This window comes from Propithecus coquereli, unplaced genomic scaffold (assembly GCF_000956105.1).
Source record: "Propithecus coquereli isolate 6110/MARCELLA unplaced genomic scaffold, Pcoq_1.0 Scaffold170, whole genome shotgun sequence".
Lineage (NCBI taxonomy): Eukaryota > Metazoa > Chordata > Mammalia > Primates > Indriidae > Propithecus > Propithecus coquereli.
In genome coordinates, this window is record NW_012141636.1 from 3,836,749 (window position 1) to 3,855,034 (window position 18,286).

At 39.0% G+C, this 18,286-nt stretch overlaps 1 protein-coding gene across 2 annotated transcripts in view; it reads left to right on the forward strand.

The window, feature by feature from the left end:
• CCDC81 (coiled-coil domain containing 81) overlaps positions 1–18,286 on the forward strand; it is a 53,731-nt gene that overhangs the window by 15,632 nt on the left and 19,813 nt on the right. Inside the window, exons 3-10 of one of the 2 annotated variants that reach the window (XM_012641851.1) lie at positions 99–255; positions 4,811–5,067; positions 7,344–7,423; positions 9,322–9,443; positions 11,026–11,149; positions 15,521–15,614; positions 16,045–16,191; positions 16,857–16,961. In XM_012641851.1, coding sequence (XP_012497305.1) covers positions 99–255; positions 4,811–5,067; positions 7,344–7,423; positions 9,322–9,443; positions 11,026–11,149; positions 15,521–15,614; positions 16,045–16,191; positions 16,857–16,961 — 1,086 coding nt within the window. The remainder of the gene's footprint in view (positions 1–98; positions 256–4,810; positions 5,068–7,343; positions 7,424–9,321; positions 9,444–11,025; positions 11,150–15,520; positions 15,615–16,044; positions 16,192–16,856; positions 16,962–18,286) is intronic. The other variant, XM_012641852.1, reaches the window with a different exon arrangement.

Sequence of the window (18,286 nt, forward strand, 5' to 3'; positions counted from 1 at the left end):
TCATGCGTTTTGGATAACAATGTTAAGGATTACTTTTTCTTTGTCCCTTCAGTGAATTCTTTTTGTCACTTTTTTTCTCCCCTTCTTTTTCTTTCCAGGGGGTTCAGATTCCAGGATTTGGAACTTTCACTTTCACAAGACAAAAAATTGAGGTGGGAAACAACAAGTTTATTCTAATCCAGAGGCCCGTGTTTATTATGACGGAGAAATTAGTGCAGATCCATGGACTCAAACAAAACAAAGTATATACTCCTGGTAAATAATTTTAATATTTAAGATTTTGCCAAAGTTACCAGCCTGGGGATAGAAATGAAAAGGCAAAGATTAGCCAGTGCTGCTTTATTAGTTTCTGATTGGAGGGCTCACTTTTCATTTGGTACCCTTGGCAGAGGCCAAGGTGGGAAATACAGAATCTTCTTGCAGGCCATTTTATTTACTACTTTTTTTTTTTTTTTGATATAAAGTCTCCCTCTGTTGCTCAGGCTAGAGTGCTGTGGCATTGGCCTAGCTCACAGCAACCTCAAACTCCTGGGCTCAAGCAATCCTCCTGTCTCAGCCTCCCGAGTAGCTGCAACTACAGGCTCGTACCACCACACTCAGCTAATTTTTCTGTTTTTAATAGAGACGGGGTCTCTCTCTTGCTCAGGCTGGTCTCGAACTTCTGAGCTCAAGTGAACTTCCCGCCTCAGCCTCCCAGTGTACCAGGATTACAGGTGTGAGCCACTGCGCCCAGCCTCCTGCGGGCCATTTTAAACTCCAGTAGCTTAAATGACAGGCATAAGAAGACCTGATGTGACATTAAAGGCAAATTTATATGAGAGCTACACCACAGACTTGTACAGACCTTTATTCATATTTCATATGCTAAGAAATTAAAAGTGGTTATAAAGAAGAGCAAGTTAATTAGGGTCGCTGGTTGGAAGAACTATGGTCAGTATCAGCTGTGAAAAAGATAACTAAATGTTTTTCTGTCATATATAATCTAAATTATTAAAATTTAAAGGTTATAAGTTGAATAATTCCGTAAAGACTTAGGCATACCTTATATACCTTTCTCACACGCTAAAGCCAACCTTCTTTTCTTCCTTCTATAAATATTTACTGAGGGTCAACTATGTGTTAGGCCTTGTTCCAGGTGCTTGAGATATAGTGGCCAAAAAACCAGACATACTACCTGCCACAGGATGCTTCCATCGACGTTAGTGTGTGGGCTTCATAGCACCTGCCTTGCTCACTTAGAGGCCTTTGGGCACATCCTTCCTGAGGCCTAGCTGTGTTCTTTTTGACCTTCCTTATTTTCCCCTCCTGCATGAGACTCATACCTAGATAAAGAGAGACAGTCTACCCCAATGGCAACAGGCGAAAAAGCTGTAACTTTCCTTTAAGATAACTTTCCTGAAAGTTAATTTCCAGAGTAACTTTCCATCAAAAAAATTATGTATTGGAAAAAATATTTTTTAGAATTTTTTATGCATATATTTAGTATGGTGGGTTTGATGAACTTTTAGAAGAAATGTATCAAAAACCTATCAAAGAAATTTCATCAAAAACCTACCACAGGAAATGCAAATAAAGCCAACATTTTTAGAAAAACAGTTGTGCCTTAGAATTAGAGCTTATTTTTGCCAGGCACAGTGGCTTGTGCCTGTAATCCCAGCTATTTGGGAGGCTGAGGTGGGAGGATTGCTTGAGGCCAGAAGTTCGAGACCATCATGGACAACATAGTGAGAACCTTTCTCTAAAAAGAAAAAAAATAGCTAGGCATGGTGGTGTATGCCTATAGTCCAGATACTTGGGAGGCTGACACAGGAGGATCACTTGAACCTAGAAGGTCAAGGTTGCAGTGAGCTATGATTGCACCACTGCACTCTAGCCTGGGTGACAGAGCATGAGATCCTGTTTCTGGGAAAAAAAAAAAAAAAAAGGAAAAGAAGAATTCGACCTTACTTTTCACCTTAGAACTTATAGTGTAGTCCAAAAAAGTAGTTTAGATGTACAATTAATTTTTTTACAGGGTGAAGAAATTTCAGAATTAAACATATGTGACTGAATTAGTTCAAAAGAATAATTCTGTCTACAGTTTAGCTTTGGGGTTGTGATTCTTCATCATTAATTAACTACATAACTAATCAAACATTATGTAGTAGTCTTTAAAGATTAGTAAGACACGGTTCTTGCTTTGAAGAGCTCAGAATCTAGCATAGACAATAAATATATAAGCAAAAGATGCAACATAATTAAGTGCTATAAAAGCAGCATTGATCTTAACTGGCTCAGATGCTGCAGGAGCCCTGAGGAGAGCATGCCTAACTGCTTGGGGAGGTTTAGGAAGATGACATGTGAAAAGGTCTTAAAGGATGGTAGAGGACTCTGCCAGCAGAGAAGCTGTGGGAAGATATTTCAGGAACAGTATGGACAAGTCTCGAATATGAGAAAGAGTGAAGCCTGTGAAGGAAGCAATGGGTACTTTTGCATGGCCAAGGCATGATTGTGGAGGCAGGTGGAAAGAGGCAAGACAAAAATGGTAGGCAGGGGCCAATTGGGAGGGGACTTAGATGGTGTGATAAGGACATTAGAACTCATCCTGCAGGCACTGAGGAGCCACTGAAAGTTACTGAGCAGGGAACCATCTGTCCTGGTCCAGTTTTTAGTTTAGGAAGATAGCTCTTTCAGTTACAGAAGTTTGGTAAAATCTAGTAAAAGCCTGAGTGGAGGCAGTGGCAATCAGGAGGGAAATGAGGGATCTATTCATGAGACATTTGAGATGTAGAATTGATAGGCCTGGTTAAGTTGGGTAGCAAGAGGAAAGAAGGTATTTAGGAAGACTCGGATTTCTTGTTTGGAGAATAAATAAAAGCTCATGCCATTAACTGCCACAGGGAACAAAGGAGAAAGGCAGGTTGTGGTGGTGGATAAAATAATGAGTTGGCTTTTGGGCATGCTGAAGTTGAGATTCCTGTAGGGATATGCAGGCAGGTGATTCCAGAGCTTAGGACAGGGATGGAGACTAGAGATCAAGATTTGGATAAGTTTACCCAGGAAAGGATAGAAAGTACGAAGAAGAGACAGACGAGGACAGAATCCTATTTAAAAAAAAACACCAAAAAACCCTAAAAAACCACCTTAGTATCTTATAAGACGTAGAAGAGGAGAGAAGCCAGCAAAGGAGACCAAGGAGGAGGAAAACTGGAGAACCAGGAATGGTGTCAAGGATACAAAAGAAAAGAGAGGGTGTGGCCAACAGAAGTTAGAGGGGGGTCATGAGAGATTTGCAAAGTACCCATTGGCTTGCCCATCATCAGATGGCAGCATCCTTACCCTGAGTGGGCTGAAAGACAGATTGCAGAGAGGCAATGGGTAAATGGGAGGGGAGAATCTAGAGTCAGGTAAGATGGCTTTCTCTTTTAAGGAATTTATACTAAAAAAAAGACATGAAGAGTGGTGGTGTAGAATTACTGTTACATTGTGCAGGAGATGGTGGGCTGATACAGGGAAACTCAAATTTTGTAGAGCTGTTAATTTTCATCATTCAGCAGTATCGGACATTTGAAAGGTTATATAATAATTCATGCTTGCTGAGTGATTAGAATATTCTCCTGTCTGTTCTGTTCCTCTATCAGGGGGCCATGTTATTGTCTCTCTTTGGCTATATCATCTTGATCCTTTCTTATTCACCCCTTTCTGACGTGTGGACCTTGCAAAGCTCCTATGTCTATTCTGCTTGTATAGATTCTGGGCTTCTTTCAAGCTGGATATAATCTTACTCCTTTGCAATGGCATGTATGGGCTCGTTAGAGAGGAAAAGCTTTCTGCAAGTCATTCAGTCTGATACCCTCCTATAAGACCCAATTTCAGGCCAGGCGCGGTGGCTCACACCTGTAATCCCAGCACTCTGGGAGGCTGAGGCAGGTGGATTGTTTGAGCTCAGGAGTTCCACACTGGCCTGAGCAAGAGTGAGACCCCGTCTCTACTAAAAATAGAAGGAAATTAGCCAGACAACTAAAAATATATAGAAAAAATTAGCTGGGCATGGTGCCTGTAGTCCCAGCTACTTGAGAGGCTGAGGCAGGAGGATTGCTTGAGCCCAGGAGTTTGAGACCAGCCTGAGCAAGAGCAAGACCCCATCTCTACTAAAAATAGAAAAAATTAGCCAGGCGTAGTGGTGCTTGTGCCTGCAGTCCCAGCTACTTTGGAGGCTGAGGCAGGAGGATCGCTTGAGCTCAGGAGTTTGAGGTTGCTGTGAGCTAGGCTGACGCCACGGCACTCTAGCCCAGGCAACAGAGTGAGACATTGTCTCAAAAAAAAAAAAAAAAAAAAAAGCCCCAATCTCATTCAAATATCTTCTAGTGAAGATGACTATCTTTTCAAAGCATTTAACATTTGTAGGTATTTATAATCATTTAAAATTGGTATGATAACTGGTGGAAATAGGCAAATATTGCTGCAGCATATTCTGAAAGGTGAGGGGGCTGAAAACTTTAGAAAACCTTCTGATGAAGAGAAGCAGTTGATTATTACTATGACTCCTAGAGAAAACCAAAAGCTTGCCTACATAGTTGTTTAGAAAGCTCATTGTTTTTATTTTGAGCATAGAACATTATATTTTTAGAGAAAATTGTATTGATAAATATGCCAGTTGTGTTAATTATCTGCAGTGATAGTATTACATTGGGTGCAACCAAAGGCTTCACACGGACAATTCTATTTTGGGGTATTAAGTGAGAATCAGATAATTATTTATGTGTGTGATACGTACTTATTGTAACCACCACTTCCTTTCCCCCACCCCCACTGTCTTTTTCTCCTCTAGGTGATATCCCAATTGTTCCACTTAATTTTGTCATGATATCCCTGGAAAGCCCATTTAACAGGGATGTAGTGGAAGGATGTGTGAAGGAGACGTTGCTTTTTTTATCACGATCCATTTCCACCAAACAGAATGTGGAGTTTACGTTCAAAGGAATTGGGGTCCTCATGATCAAAGATGGCAAAGTGAAGATGAGATTTTATAAGGACTTCCTTTGTGCCATGGATGGAAGTGGGGCTTTGGCAAAAGCCCTAGCAAATGTAAATTAATGTTTTCCTAAGGAAGCCCTCTCCCAATCATAGCTCTGAATCATCTATAGGTGTGTTGTCATTAACAGAAACTAAGGTTGACATATTTTAAGTGCCAGTTACCCCAAAGGCACAGAAGCATTTTTTTATAGATCATTAACTCTTTGACAAAAAAGATTAGAAGGGCAAAGGAACTTTAAGTTTTGAGTCAATGCCAACTGAAAAATATAAATGGTAATATTAATAGAAACTCTTATAATTCTGACCATTTTTATAGTACCTTATAGTTTAAAAAGTTCTTCTGCATGTGTCATTTCATTTGAATCTCAAAACATTATAAAATCAGCATGATTATTATAATATCAATTTTATAAGTGAGAAAAGTGGGGGCTTGGAGAGGTTATGTAGGAAGCCTTAGGTTAGGGTGTTAATAAATGGTAGAATTGGGATTCAAGCCCAGAATTCCTAATAACACAGTTTTTGCTGGTTCTACTATTTTATTTTAATGAAAGTATATAACAAAATCTAGTTCAAGTCATGGAATTATATCTTTAGCTTTTAATTTGCATTGCTATAGAAGAAATTTCATAATTGGCACCACTATTTTGTTAACCTTTAAGTAGCTGGGATGGACTTACACCATTTTTAACCATTAAGTAGCCGGCGTGACCTTTATGCTAAGTTGGTCGTAGCAGAGTTTACAGAGGCAGTGAAATATCGTCCATCAGCAGGATTTATTGAATACTGAATGTGCCTTGGGTACAACTCCAGGAACTAACAAAGTTGACCTGAATGAATCGAATTACCATGGAATGTTATATCATCCTATATCTCATAGAGCAAAAGCCTGACTTTTAAATGAAAAGGCTATGAATATCATCTAATTTTGCCCGTATCTCCTTTCATGAAGCTCTGGGATGGGGATTTAGGAGATGGAGTTGTGCTCTTGGTGTTTTCTACACAATCTGGTTTCATTCAGGATTGGTAAGAGGGATGCCAGCTCTGTGTGGAAAGTGGAAACACACACAGGAAAAACTCTTTTTTTCCCCATGAAAACACAGGCAAGGTTTGCAAATCCACAAGCAAGGCCAAAGTGGGTAGCTCATCTCTAACACTCAGGGATTCTGCTGAACTTTGTAGCTTCAATGTGTGTTTAAAAAAGAAGATGGCATTTTCCTTGACCTGCTGAACTCTAAAGCGTAACTTTTAAGGAATATTTTCCAAGAGAACTAGTCCTGAGAGATACTCTGTGAAAAAAGGGTTTGAAGGCCCAAGCAGACTGAGAACTGCTGATTGTGTCAGTCTCCCTCATGGACAGAGGCACAAAGCACAGCAACTGTTAAAGGACCTGGGAAGTCTGGCTGTAAAGCAGCCAGTTTAACTGCCTGAATGTATTTGATCATGGAACTCTAAGTTAATGCAATACTCATTAATAGCTCATTAACTCTATAAAACATATTTTGGGAGACTGTTGTAAAGTGGTGGGAGTGATCGTTTTATTCTCAAATGTCCCATAACTTAAACCTGAGTACTGTCCTATAAAGTAATCCTCTTGGAAGCTGTGTGCTTATTTCAGTGATGCTACTTTGGTTAGAAATATTTTAAAACTTCTTTTTGGAAATTCCCTTCAAAGCCTTTTGTAAGCTATAGCATTCATCCAAAAATAATATCTTATATATTATTTTATACTAATAATGTAGTAGTGTGTGATTTATATAATAATTACAATAGCTATTAGTTCAGTGCTTACTATGTGCTAGCCACTTATACAGAGTACCTCATACAAGTCCTGTGAATTGGATCCTATTATTATCCCCACAAACCTAGTGTCTGGGGCCACATAGCTGTTAACCGTTTTGGGACTTGAATGTAAGCCCACCTGACTCCAAATCCCTTCTCTTAACTGCATAATTTTAGAGTCATTTGGGCCAAGAGTGAAATTAGCCAGCTTGCTCATTTTCCAGACAGTTTCAGGAAGTCTGCTTTCCTCTTAAAGATGTCTAAAATAAGTTGTCAACTCTGAAGGCAATTTCCACAGAGGAAATGATTCCAGAAAAGGCAGCACCAATGGTATTGCTGTGCCACTACCCACCCCATAGTGACTAGTCTGATGAAATGAGATCATTCTTCATTGGATTTTAAGCTCTGGACTTTAAGCACTAAACAAAAACAACAGTAAAAAGTATCATGGTAGCTTTGCCTTTGAGATAGCTGTAGTTTCTGATTTGTCTGTGTCCTGGAGCACAGCCCGGGTGTAACCCTGCTCTGTCTCTGTCGCTGTCCTCCAGAGGCCTGGCACTGTGGACTCCGTGTTATCCTGCCAAGAGGCATTTGGGAAGCGGCCCAGCAGTGTGCTTGTATTTCCAAGGTGAGTGCTTTGCTCCATGGGCTCCTCCAGGTTCCAGCTCTCCTTGCTGATCTGTTGACCTGATTGGGCAGTGTTACTCAACCTTTTGTAGCTCCCGCTCCTTTGAGAAGTGAATTCTCTCTCTCTCTCTATCTCTCTCTCTCCCTCCCTCTCTCTAAATACACCAGCAAAGAAAAATTTATTGCATACACTTTCTGTAGTTAAGTGAAATAAAAATAGGCATTTAGAATATTCTTTTTTAAAACTCTTGGCTCCCTGGAAATTCTAATACCACCTTCCAACAACCTTAGTCCCTGTAATATTAGTCAAACTCTTCTTACCTGCTGGACTTTCCTCTCCTTTCCACTACTTCCTCTGCCTAGCTTCTTCATCTTCCTGTAGTCCAGCCCACTTCCTGTCTGAGCTCTGATTTTTACCTCTAAACAGGTTAAAAAGATAATGTTAGAATAAGGGAACAGCTTTACACCATGAGCACAGTGGGTGTTACTGGTGGCTGCATATTACTATTTTAAGTTTCACTACAATCATGTGACATATGTATTGTAATTTTTTCCATTTTATAGAGATACAAAAGTATTTAAGTTTTAATTCCCTTTTTTAAATGAGTGAAGAGCAACATGGTGCACTATTAAGAAATTGAAATAGGAGTCAGGAGACTTGAGTTTTATTTCCAGCTTGGCCATCGCTCACTCATTGTGTGCCCTTAAACCTGTTCTTGATTTTAATTGCTGTTACGTTAACCACTGTGCGGTTCAGGTGGAGGAAGTTTGGGGAATAACAACCAATTTCCTAAAGTATTATTTTCTCGTGTTTTTTGAGTCTGTGACATCCTCTTGTGTTTGTCAGTTTGGAACAACCTCCTCCTGGAAGAGCCGTTTGACACACACCTCAGAAGAAGCAGCGTGAAGGCCAGAATAAGCCTGAGAGATTAGTTAGTCCAACTCCCTCATCTTGCGGAAGAAATGGTCATACGGCTAATGAGTGGACAAGCTAGAAATAAAACCATGGCTCCTGATTGTTCCAGCATTCTTTCCATTGCATCATGTTGCTTTATTTACCAAAAATAAATTAACAGGGTCCAAGTAATTTTATTTTCATTGTTTTAGAAGGCAAATTTGGCTGTCCCCTTTGACATATTTTGGTTTAAGTACTTCTGGAGGGCAAAAATTGCAGTGAGTCAAAGGACAGAGATGGAGGCTCCTGTCAGTTTGAGAGCCTAGAAATGCACATAAGGATTTAAATACTCAAAAAAATTGTTGATGTTTTATTTATGTGGAGTTTAGTCCCTGAATTTACTGAAGATACCCCCACCTCTGCTCCCAACTCCAACCTAGTACCCCACATAGGAGACAAAAGAAAACCTCCAACTACACACACCAACTGAACCCCACCCCCCCAAATTGAACCTTTGCAAGTCCTTCACTTTTGCCTGGGGAGAGGATGGGAAAGTAGGGTAGTGAAGGAGGGGGAGAGGAATGGTCATTTAGGGGCATGCTCTGTCTGCCAGGCTGCGAATCCTTGTCTTCAAGCTATCCAACAACTACCTTTCACTGTATCACCCTCATGGAATCTGCTTACAGAACTAGAAAGGATATAGAAAAATTCAAACTGAAACCAAAACCGAAAACTTAAATCAAGGCCTTCAGAGCAATTTATCTATATATAAGCTGATTTTGAGCCTATAGTGTAGAAGGGGGAGCTCTTAGTCAGCTCCCAGACTTAGCCTCAAAGAGAATGAGTCCATGGTATGTACTCAGCACATCAAAGCACTCACCCCCTGAAGGAAGTGGTCTTATTTCAGAATCAGTGAGCTGGCTGGTTGCTTCCAAGAATTGAGAGTTCGTGCAGTCATCTATTCAGGTCCAGTACAGTGAACAAACATCTTGGCTTGTTCCTAGGATTGAGCTCCAGGAGACGGAGAAAAAGCCACCTATGGAGACCATTGGAGAAGAAGATGGAGAGAACAGATCAAGGAAGTTCAAGCTAAAAGACAAGTCAGACAAAGCAGGCGATATCAGAGGTAGGCCAATGGTTTCCGGGTATAATCTATCACTCTCTACTTATGAGCCCAGCCATATTGCTTAGCAACTCATATTTTCAAAGTAAAGTTAGATTCATCAGTAATCACTGCATTCTCCCTAACAAATATCTTCTATTCCTAGAATGCTATATCTCACCTTAACTACCTTATGAGTCTTAGATCCTACGACTCTCAGGCTCTTAGAGTATCATCTCTTTGCTGGCTCCCCACTGCTTATAGGTGTCAAAACTCAGATTCCTACAGGGTCTAGGCAGGTAACATAAATGCAGGAAGTGGGCTGGATATAAGATGATAGGGAGATGTGTTAGCTTAAATAACATTTTTTATAAAAAATAAAGAGTGGCAGTTTGACATTTTTCATGTCTATAGAAGGTAGCTGGATTTTCATACCTACGTCTATAGTTAGTTAATCCATTGTGATATGTTGTTTTGGTTGAAGCATATGAAGAAAATCCTAGGACTTTGAAGACATTTTGAAGGGGTCCTAGGGACCCCAGGACTTACCAGATGACAGTTTGGGGATTGCTCCTCTAGCAGATTATTGCTTTGTGGAAATGTGGCTCAAAAATTAAATCTGAATTTTTTCAAAAGAAGCAGAGATCCTGACTTTAATGTGAAATCTATTGATTGTTAAATGTTGACAACTTTTGTTGATATTGAAACAGAGAATGCTGATTGGGCCAAACAAAGCATATCAATAGGTAAACATCGGCTTGTGGGTGTCAGTTTTTGATATGTGGCCTATAGGATTACATGTAAACTTTTAGCTTAATAGTCAGATACTTTGGTTTCTTTAGCCTCATCTCCCATTGTGCCCTAAGTACATAGACCCCTTGTACATAGACATGTACATAGACATGAAATTGTCTATTCTTGTTCTTCTAACATGCCTACCCTTCTCCAGCTTTATCCTTTTGTTAGCTCTTTTTCTCCAGCCTGACATGCCCTTCCTTTTCTGTCCGTCTATCTCAATCCTACACACCTTTTAGCGTTCTTTTCACATCTCACTTCTTCCATGAAAATTTCTCTTATCACTGGATTCTGAAATGGCTTCTCTCTTCTCTGAACATGTCAGACCCTTAAAGATTGCACCATTTGTTTGAGATTTAGACATTTTGTATCATTGTCCTAAGTTGCTATTTACACAATGTATGTAAAGCACTTAACACTGTTGGCATGTAAGAAGACCTCCACAAATGGGAGTTCTCATTGTTTTTATTTATATCTTATTTTTTGTATCTTATTTTTTGTTTGTATCTTATTTTTCTCTCCAACTATATCTATTGAAAGATCATAAGGGCAAAGACTTACCTCTTTATATCCTCTAAATGCTTAGCACAGTGCTTTCTTTGCATATATACAGCTAAAACATTTTTTATACCACAATAGGATAAGGGACAATTGTTTAAAGATAAGAGAGTATATCTTATTAATATATGATAAAAATTTTTCTTTGGTTAAAAACGATCAGAATTTATTTATCTATGTTAAATAGAAACTACCCAGTTAGTAGTTTGAAAGTTGAAAGGAAACTTGTTTCCATTCGTTCTTTGTTCTACAGAGATCTCATCACCCAAGAGACTTAAAGATAGACAAATTATCTCCCCTGCCAAAGTGACAAGCAGCAACTTGCTGGACAAGTTTGAGCGAAGTGGGAATGGTGGGAAGATCATGACCCCTAAAGGGTAATGCGTTGACATTTTTTTCTGTTGTACTTAATATATTTTTGAGTCATTTCTCGATGCAAGGAATTTAAGTAATTGTTTGTTCATTCATTTATTCAGTGTTCTTGAGAACATTCAGTGTGCTAGGTGTTGGGAATAATAGAGATGACCAAGGCTCATGATCTAGTGGAAAAATCGGACATTTGTAGAGGAATAAATTGTGATTCAGTGGGATATATGCTATGACAGAGGCAGAAACAAAATAGCACAGAGGAGGGGACATCCAACTTTCCCTGTAGATTTGGGTTAATCTACAAAGATTCCTAATGGAATTCCATTAGAATGAATATAGTACAATTTATCATGGCCAGGTCTTCTTCTTGTGATGTTATGTCAAAAGATTTCTTTTCTTTCGTTTCTTTTTCTTTTCTTTTCTTTTCTTTTTTTTTTTTTTTTGAGAGAGAGTCTCTCTCTGTCCCCTGGGCTAGCGTGCAGTGGTACCATCATAGCTCACTGCAACCTCAAACTCCTGGCCTCAGCCTCCTGAGTAGCTGGGACTACAGGCATGTGACACCATGACCAGCTAAAAAAAGATTTCTATTTTATCCTTCTTTCTTTGAGTAGGAGACTCTTTAAGATCTCAAATCAGTAAACCCTATTCACATTGTTTATTGAACATCTAACTATGTACCTTGCATTGTGCTGTCAACTTTCAATTTATTAATGTGTTACAATTTATCAGCAATTATATGTGTAGCTTATATACTTTTTGGATTGCTAAAGTCATATTCAAAACCCTAGGCATGTTTGTTTTTGATAATCTCAGTGCTGTGAAAGATCATTGAGAACTAGGTGTCTAGTACTTTGGAATTTAGTTCAATCCAAAAAACACCCAGCACCACTGTGTGCCAGGTACTATTCTAGGCACTGAGCATACAGAGCTAAAGGCATACAAACCTACTTTCATAAAACTTATAGACTTTTTAAAAAAATATCACAATATTAAGAGCGTACACATGTTTCTATTACATGGATAAACTTATAGTATTTTTTTTTGGTTTTTGATAAACTTATAGTTTTGTAGGGAGACTTGACACTAAAGAAGTAATGCATGTGATGAAGACAACAAAAGAAAATACAGAGGATGCCAAGAGGAGGGAGGAATTCATTGTTAGGGATTGTTAGTGAAGGTTTCCCATAGAAGTTGACCAAAAAATGTTTTTTGTGCTGATTACTAAAATAGTACATATTTATCACAGAAATTTTAAAAACATGAGAAAAGCACGAGTTACAAAATAATCACTAGTAACCTCACTACATAGAGGAAACTTTCTGTTAACACTATGGTATACATCTTTTATTTCAATGCATATAAAATATATACATATATTCATACCTGAAACATACATACATTTTTAAATAAAATTGAGATCAGATATATGAACCTTTTTTACACTTAACGATAAGTGGTAAAAATTTCCCCATGGCTTTAAATATTCTAAAACATTAACAAATGATTGCATATTATATAAATGAAAGATTAAACATTTTGTTTAGCCAATCTTCTGTTGGATATTTAGATGGTTTCTAGTTTTTTATTATAAATAATGTGACAGATATAATTACACATAATTCTTCGCACACATCTGAATAGTCCATAGGATAAAAAATTTAAAATTAAATTTCAGAGATAAGGGGTGAGCCTAGTTTTCATGCCTTTACTACACATTGTCAATTATCTTCTGGAAGGTTGTACTGGGTTATCCTCCCAGTAGCAGTACTATGAGAGACTGCTGTTTTTTCTACAGCTTTGCTAATATTGGACATTGCACTTTCAGAGATCTTTCTGTCATAATAGGTGAAATGAGCTATTTCATTATTGTTTTAATTTGTGTTTGTTTAATTTCTAGTAATTTTATAGTTATTTTAAAATGTTTCCTAGCTATTTGTTGTTCTTCTTTTGCAATTTTTTTTTTGTTTGAATTCTGTATCCTTTTTCTACTGGGAGGTTTACTTTACTTTTTCTTAGAAACAGGTTGTGTTTCTTATAAAGAGAATTTTTTATACCATAGGTATGAATAGTTTTCTGATGTATATGTTTTAAATATTTTTCCAATTCTTTTTTTTCTTTTAAATTTTGTTTCTGCATCATTTAATGCACAGAAGTTTAAAATATACCCTGTCCAATTTACCAACCTGTCCAAGTCCCCAAACACCATGTTTGGGGATGTAAGTACATGATGACATTTTCATTTTGAAAGAGTAAGGAATGATTTAGAGGGATAGAATTAGTGCTGCAGGGGAAGAAGCATAATAAAATGAAAAGATTGGGCACAATTTAAGAGATTAAGGCAGTAGTCTATGCCATTTGTTTCTGACAGATGACCCTAAAGCTTCTCAGAGGGCCTTGAGAGCCATCTCAGAGGGTGAGAGTGAGGTCCTGTGGGTGGGACTCTGGGCTCTATCCTGTCACTTCCACTGGAGTGTGTGTGCTTTTTTTTTCTGTTTTATGTATTGGGGTTTGAGTAAGATTTGTTTAAACTAAGGGGGGTAGGACTTTCATTGGGGAAAGATAATGTGTGAAACTAAGATCAGATGGAGAGGAAGCTTTAGATTTGGCTGTTTAAGAGGTAGAATCAGCAGGGCCTGGTGATTAATTAAATGGAGGGTTGAGAAGAGGGAGGAGTCTAAGAGGACCCCAGACTTTGGCTTAGGTAAGGGGGCAGGAAGGTGGCATCATTAATCAAAATGGGGGCTGCTGTGGGAAGTGCAGATTTGACTGGTGCTGAAGGCATGTAGTAGTTAGTGAATCTCTGAAATTTTCACTCCAATTTAGAGGTTTTTTTTTTATTTTAGTATATTATGGGGGTACAAATGTTTAGGTTACGTATATTGCCCTTGCCCCACCTTCCCCCCCGAGTCAGAACTTCAAGCGTGTCCATCCCCCGAATGGTGCGCATTGCACTCATTTATATATGTATATATCCATCCCCACCTCCCTCCTCCCATCTGCCCGACGCTTGATAAATGTTATTCCTATATGTGCACTTAGGTGTTGATCAGTTAAAACCAATTTGATGGTGAGTACATGTGGTGCTTATTTTTCTATTCTTGGGATACTTCACTTAGTAGAGTGTGTTCCAGCTCTATCCAGGAGAATACAAGAGGTGCTATGTCACCATTGTTTCTTAAAGCTGAATAGTACTCCATGGTACACATATACCACATTTTATTAATCCACTCATGCATTGATGGGCACTTGGGTTGTTTTCACATCTTTGCAATTGTGAATTGTGCTGCTATAAACATTCGAGTGCAGATGTCTTTTTTATAGAATATCATTTTTTCCTTTGGGTAAATACCCAGTAAGTGGGATTCCTGGATCAAATGGTAGTTCTACTTTAGAATGCAGCCATTTATTATCTCCCCAACTTCTATCACCTTGGTCCAAGCCACTATCTCTTTCTCTTGAGTTATTAGAATGGGAATGACTCCTGTCATTGTTCCTATTCAGTTTATTTTCAACAGCAGCCAAAATAATACTTTTAAAATGTGAGTTAGATAACCTCCTCCACTGCCCAAACTTCTCGGTGGCTTCCTATACCCATTCACGGTAAAAGCCAAAGTCCTTACCATGGCCTGCGAGATCCTGCCTGGTCCCCAACCTTTCTTCTCCTTCTCACCCCTAACTCAGCTCCCTCTACCACTCTGGAGCACAGGCATCTCCCTCCTCAAGGTCTTTGCACTCTTTTGCTCACCTGGAATGTCTTTTCCATCAGGTATCTACATGATAGCTGCCTTATTTTCTCCAGGTATTAACTCGAATGTCACCTTCTTGGTGAGAACTTCCCTGGCCGTTCTATTTACAATTTAACACTCCATTTCTCCAGCATTACGTGCATTTATCATCATGGAGCATACTATAGAGTTTGCTTATTTATCTTGTCATTGGCTGTCTATCCCAATCAGAATGTTAATCCCACGAGGACAGGGATTTTGTGTGTGTGTGTGTGTGTGTGTGTGTGTGTGTGTATGTGTGTGTGTTGTTTTTCACTGCGTCTCCTGTGCCTAGGACAGAGCACATGGTAAGCGCTCAGTACATTCTCGTGGAGTGAATACATTTCATTCCCATTTCACAGAATTGGTAGCTGACGTTTTGCAAGATTACACAGTTCATCTTACATCAGTTAGCTTGTAAGAAACAAAGCTGGGGTTCAAACTCAGCTCTATCTGACACAAAGTACAGGTTCTTAACCTCTCTATATGTAACTGTTCTGAAGTAAACCACTGAGATATTTTTCTTTATCTTGTATTTATACTTGCCTCAAAGTTATCATTGCTCTACAGGTCAGACTGTACTAAACATTAATGAAAGTTGCATTGTTTTTATAGCATATCATCTCCAGGTTGTCTGAAAAATAACAATGAAATGAAGCCCAGAACATCTCCAGCCCATGCTTGCCAGGACCATAGCAGGGCAGGACAGGTACACTGTCTTCAAACAAACAAAGCGCGGTTAGAATCTCATTTGTACTTGTTCCTCAAAGAGAATTCTGGGAATCTCTTTCTTAATTATAAAATAATATATGGGCATGGCTCAAGTACTCAGAACCGAAAACTGGACCATTACAAATTTATCTACCAGTCAAGATCTACTAGTTAACAGAAATAGAGTGGGGAAATCCTTTTCTAATTTTCAGTTGCTCTAAACACTTCCGGTCAAGTGAGAGTTCAGTAAATCCTTTAGATTATTTGTGGGGTCCACTCTGCAAATCTCATTTTGCTAATTGTCACTAATACATCCTTTTATAAAGTGTGTTTCTTGATGCTCTAGTCTTTGGAGAGCTTGTGATGGGAAGGTGAAGGCAAAAAAGTAAAATGTAAAAATTTATTTGTCCTGAAATTTGGGATTGTAGGAATTGTGCTATGTATGTTTGCAACGAGCAGAACGAAATTTCCCGTTGTACTACAGTGAGGAGAGGAGGAGGAGAGAGATAGAAGATGAGCGACTCATAATGCAGTATCAGATGTTGAAAGACCAGGAGGCTCTCTTCAAACACCAGGTAATCCAACACCTCAATTAAAGGGTGTTTGATATAGGACAGTAGAACATGATTATAAAATGCCATTGAAAATGTTCCATCAAATGTCTGTCCTGTAACATATCTGATCATGTATTCATTGCCGAACTAAACCTTAGGTTGTTTCCAAGTTTTCACTTATAACCAATAACACTGGGATGAATATACACATGTTGAATGTTTGCACATATCACTGATTTTTTCCCCCATAAGGACTGAATTTTAAAGATGGAATTTCTGAATTTTTCTTGCTTTATTTTTAATTTCTGATAAAATATAACTCTAGTCAAGGCTTTTACCCTTCAGATTTATGGCCTATCTTAATCAAATAAAGACAGAATGGCACCTTTACATTGCTCTATCCAGATTTTTGTGGTTTCCAATACTACTACCCTTTCCTGCATTTGTGATGAACTCTCCTATTCCTTCTTAATATCCCTATAGTGGCACTGTCTAAAGCCCAAGAACAGGAAATAAAAAACTTTCCCCAACCCACTTTGATAAATCTATGAAGACATCAGAAAGTACCATTGCCTCCAAAAGGCAGGTTTCTACCTTGGTTGGATTATTTAAATGTAATAGAATTAAAATTTTTAAAGGCTCTGTTACGTGTAATTAGAAATTAAAAAAATTTTTCTTTGCAATAGATGAAAAGTCTGGCTACTAGAGAGCAGAATCAGAAAAATGCTGCCTATAATCTTGGAGTTGCTGAAGCTATAAGAAGCCATAAGAATGAGAAACCTGAATTTTATGTAAGAGTCTTTTAAAGTTTTCTATTGCTAACACCTGCCCCGTCTGTGAGTATTTGAATCCACTCCCTGTATTGCAGGTTGTGCCATTTTTAAGTGGCAGAGTTGAAAAGCGGGTGGTGTAGTTTGAAGCTTTCTTCTAGGACAGGGGTTGTCCAGTGTTGGCCGCCACACTGTTCACATTCACAATATATTATGGGTTCCAATTAGTCATCACAGCTCTTGTTAATTACAGTAATTCTCAACCAGGACCTGGGATGGGTGGTGGGGGGCAGTATACTAAAGTCCAGCCCCAGGATCTAAAGAGAAAACCAGCAGCATTGGCATTACCTGGGAGCTTGCTGGAAATGCAGGCTCTAGGGCCCCACCCCAGACCTCCCTAATGGGCAGCTACACCGGAATAGGATCTCCAGGTGATCTGTGTGTGCATTAAAGGTTGAGAAGCCCAGCTTCAGATGGCGGTGAGCCAGCTGTTTCACTGACTGATATAATGGTTTCAATCATTGTGTGCCTATGTTTATTTCTGCCTGAATCTTTCTCTCATCACACCACCATCTAGGTAGTCTGATATTCTGGACGTAAATCTAATAAAACATATTTTCATTATTCATCACCAAACATTTATGTACTTATTTTATTGAACTCCTCTTCTGTGCCAGGCACTGTGCTAGCAGCTAGGAGTACAAGGTCCCTCTTCTGAAGAGGTCTTGATCTAGTGGGAGAGACAAAGAGACAAGAGTGTAGCATAACAAACGCCATGGTAAATCTTTGAAAAGGGCACTATGTGAGCAAAGAGGAGAGTCACTTAATCCAGACTGGAGATCTGGGAAAACTTCCTGGCATACAGGAGTTAGGTAAAGAAGCCAATGGAGGACGAGCATTCCAGACGGCAGGCAGGGAGGGAGAGAGCATGCGGCTTTTGAGATTTAGGTATGATCTTTCTCCTCACACACAACCTCCAGATTTCATTTGCTTTGTATCTCCTCTTTGATACATCTTTACAAAGTTAAGTGTAAAAAAACCAAAACAGAACTTTTGATTCCCTCCTTAACTTTAGTCTTAGTCTTCTGATGATGTTAACTGGTGGTGGTAGTAAGTGGCATCACCAGCCAGCCACTTGCATAAACCCCGTATCTAGGCACGATCCCAGATTCCTCTTTCTCTGTCCCCCACATCCAACCATCTGCAAGTCAAGTGGCCTTTACCTCCAGAATGTATCCAAAGTCTGTTCACATCTCTTCATCTTCAATGTTGCCACTATAGTCCAAGCCACAGAATAAGGCTCAACTTCTGCAATTCCTCCCTAAGTAGACCCACTGCTTGCATTC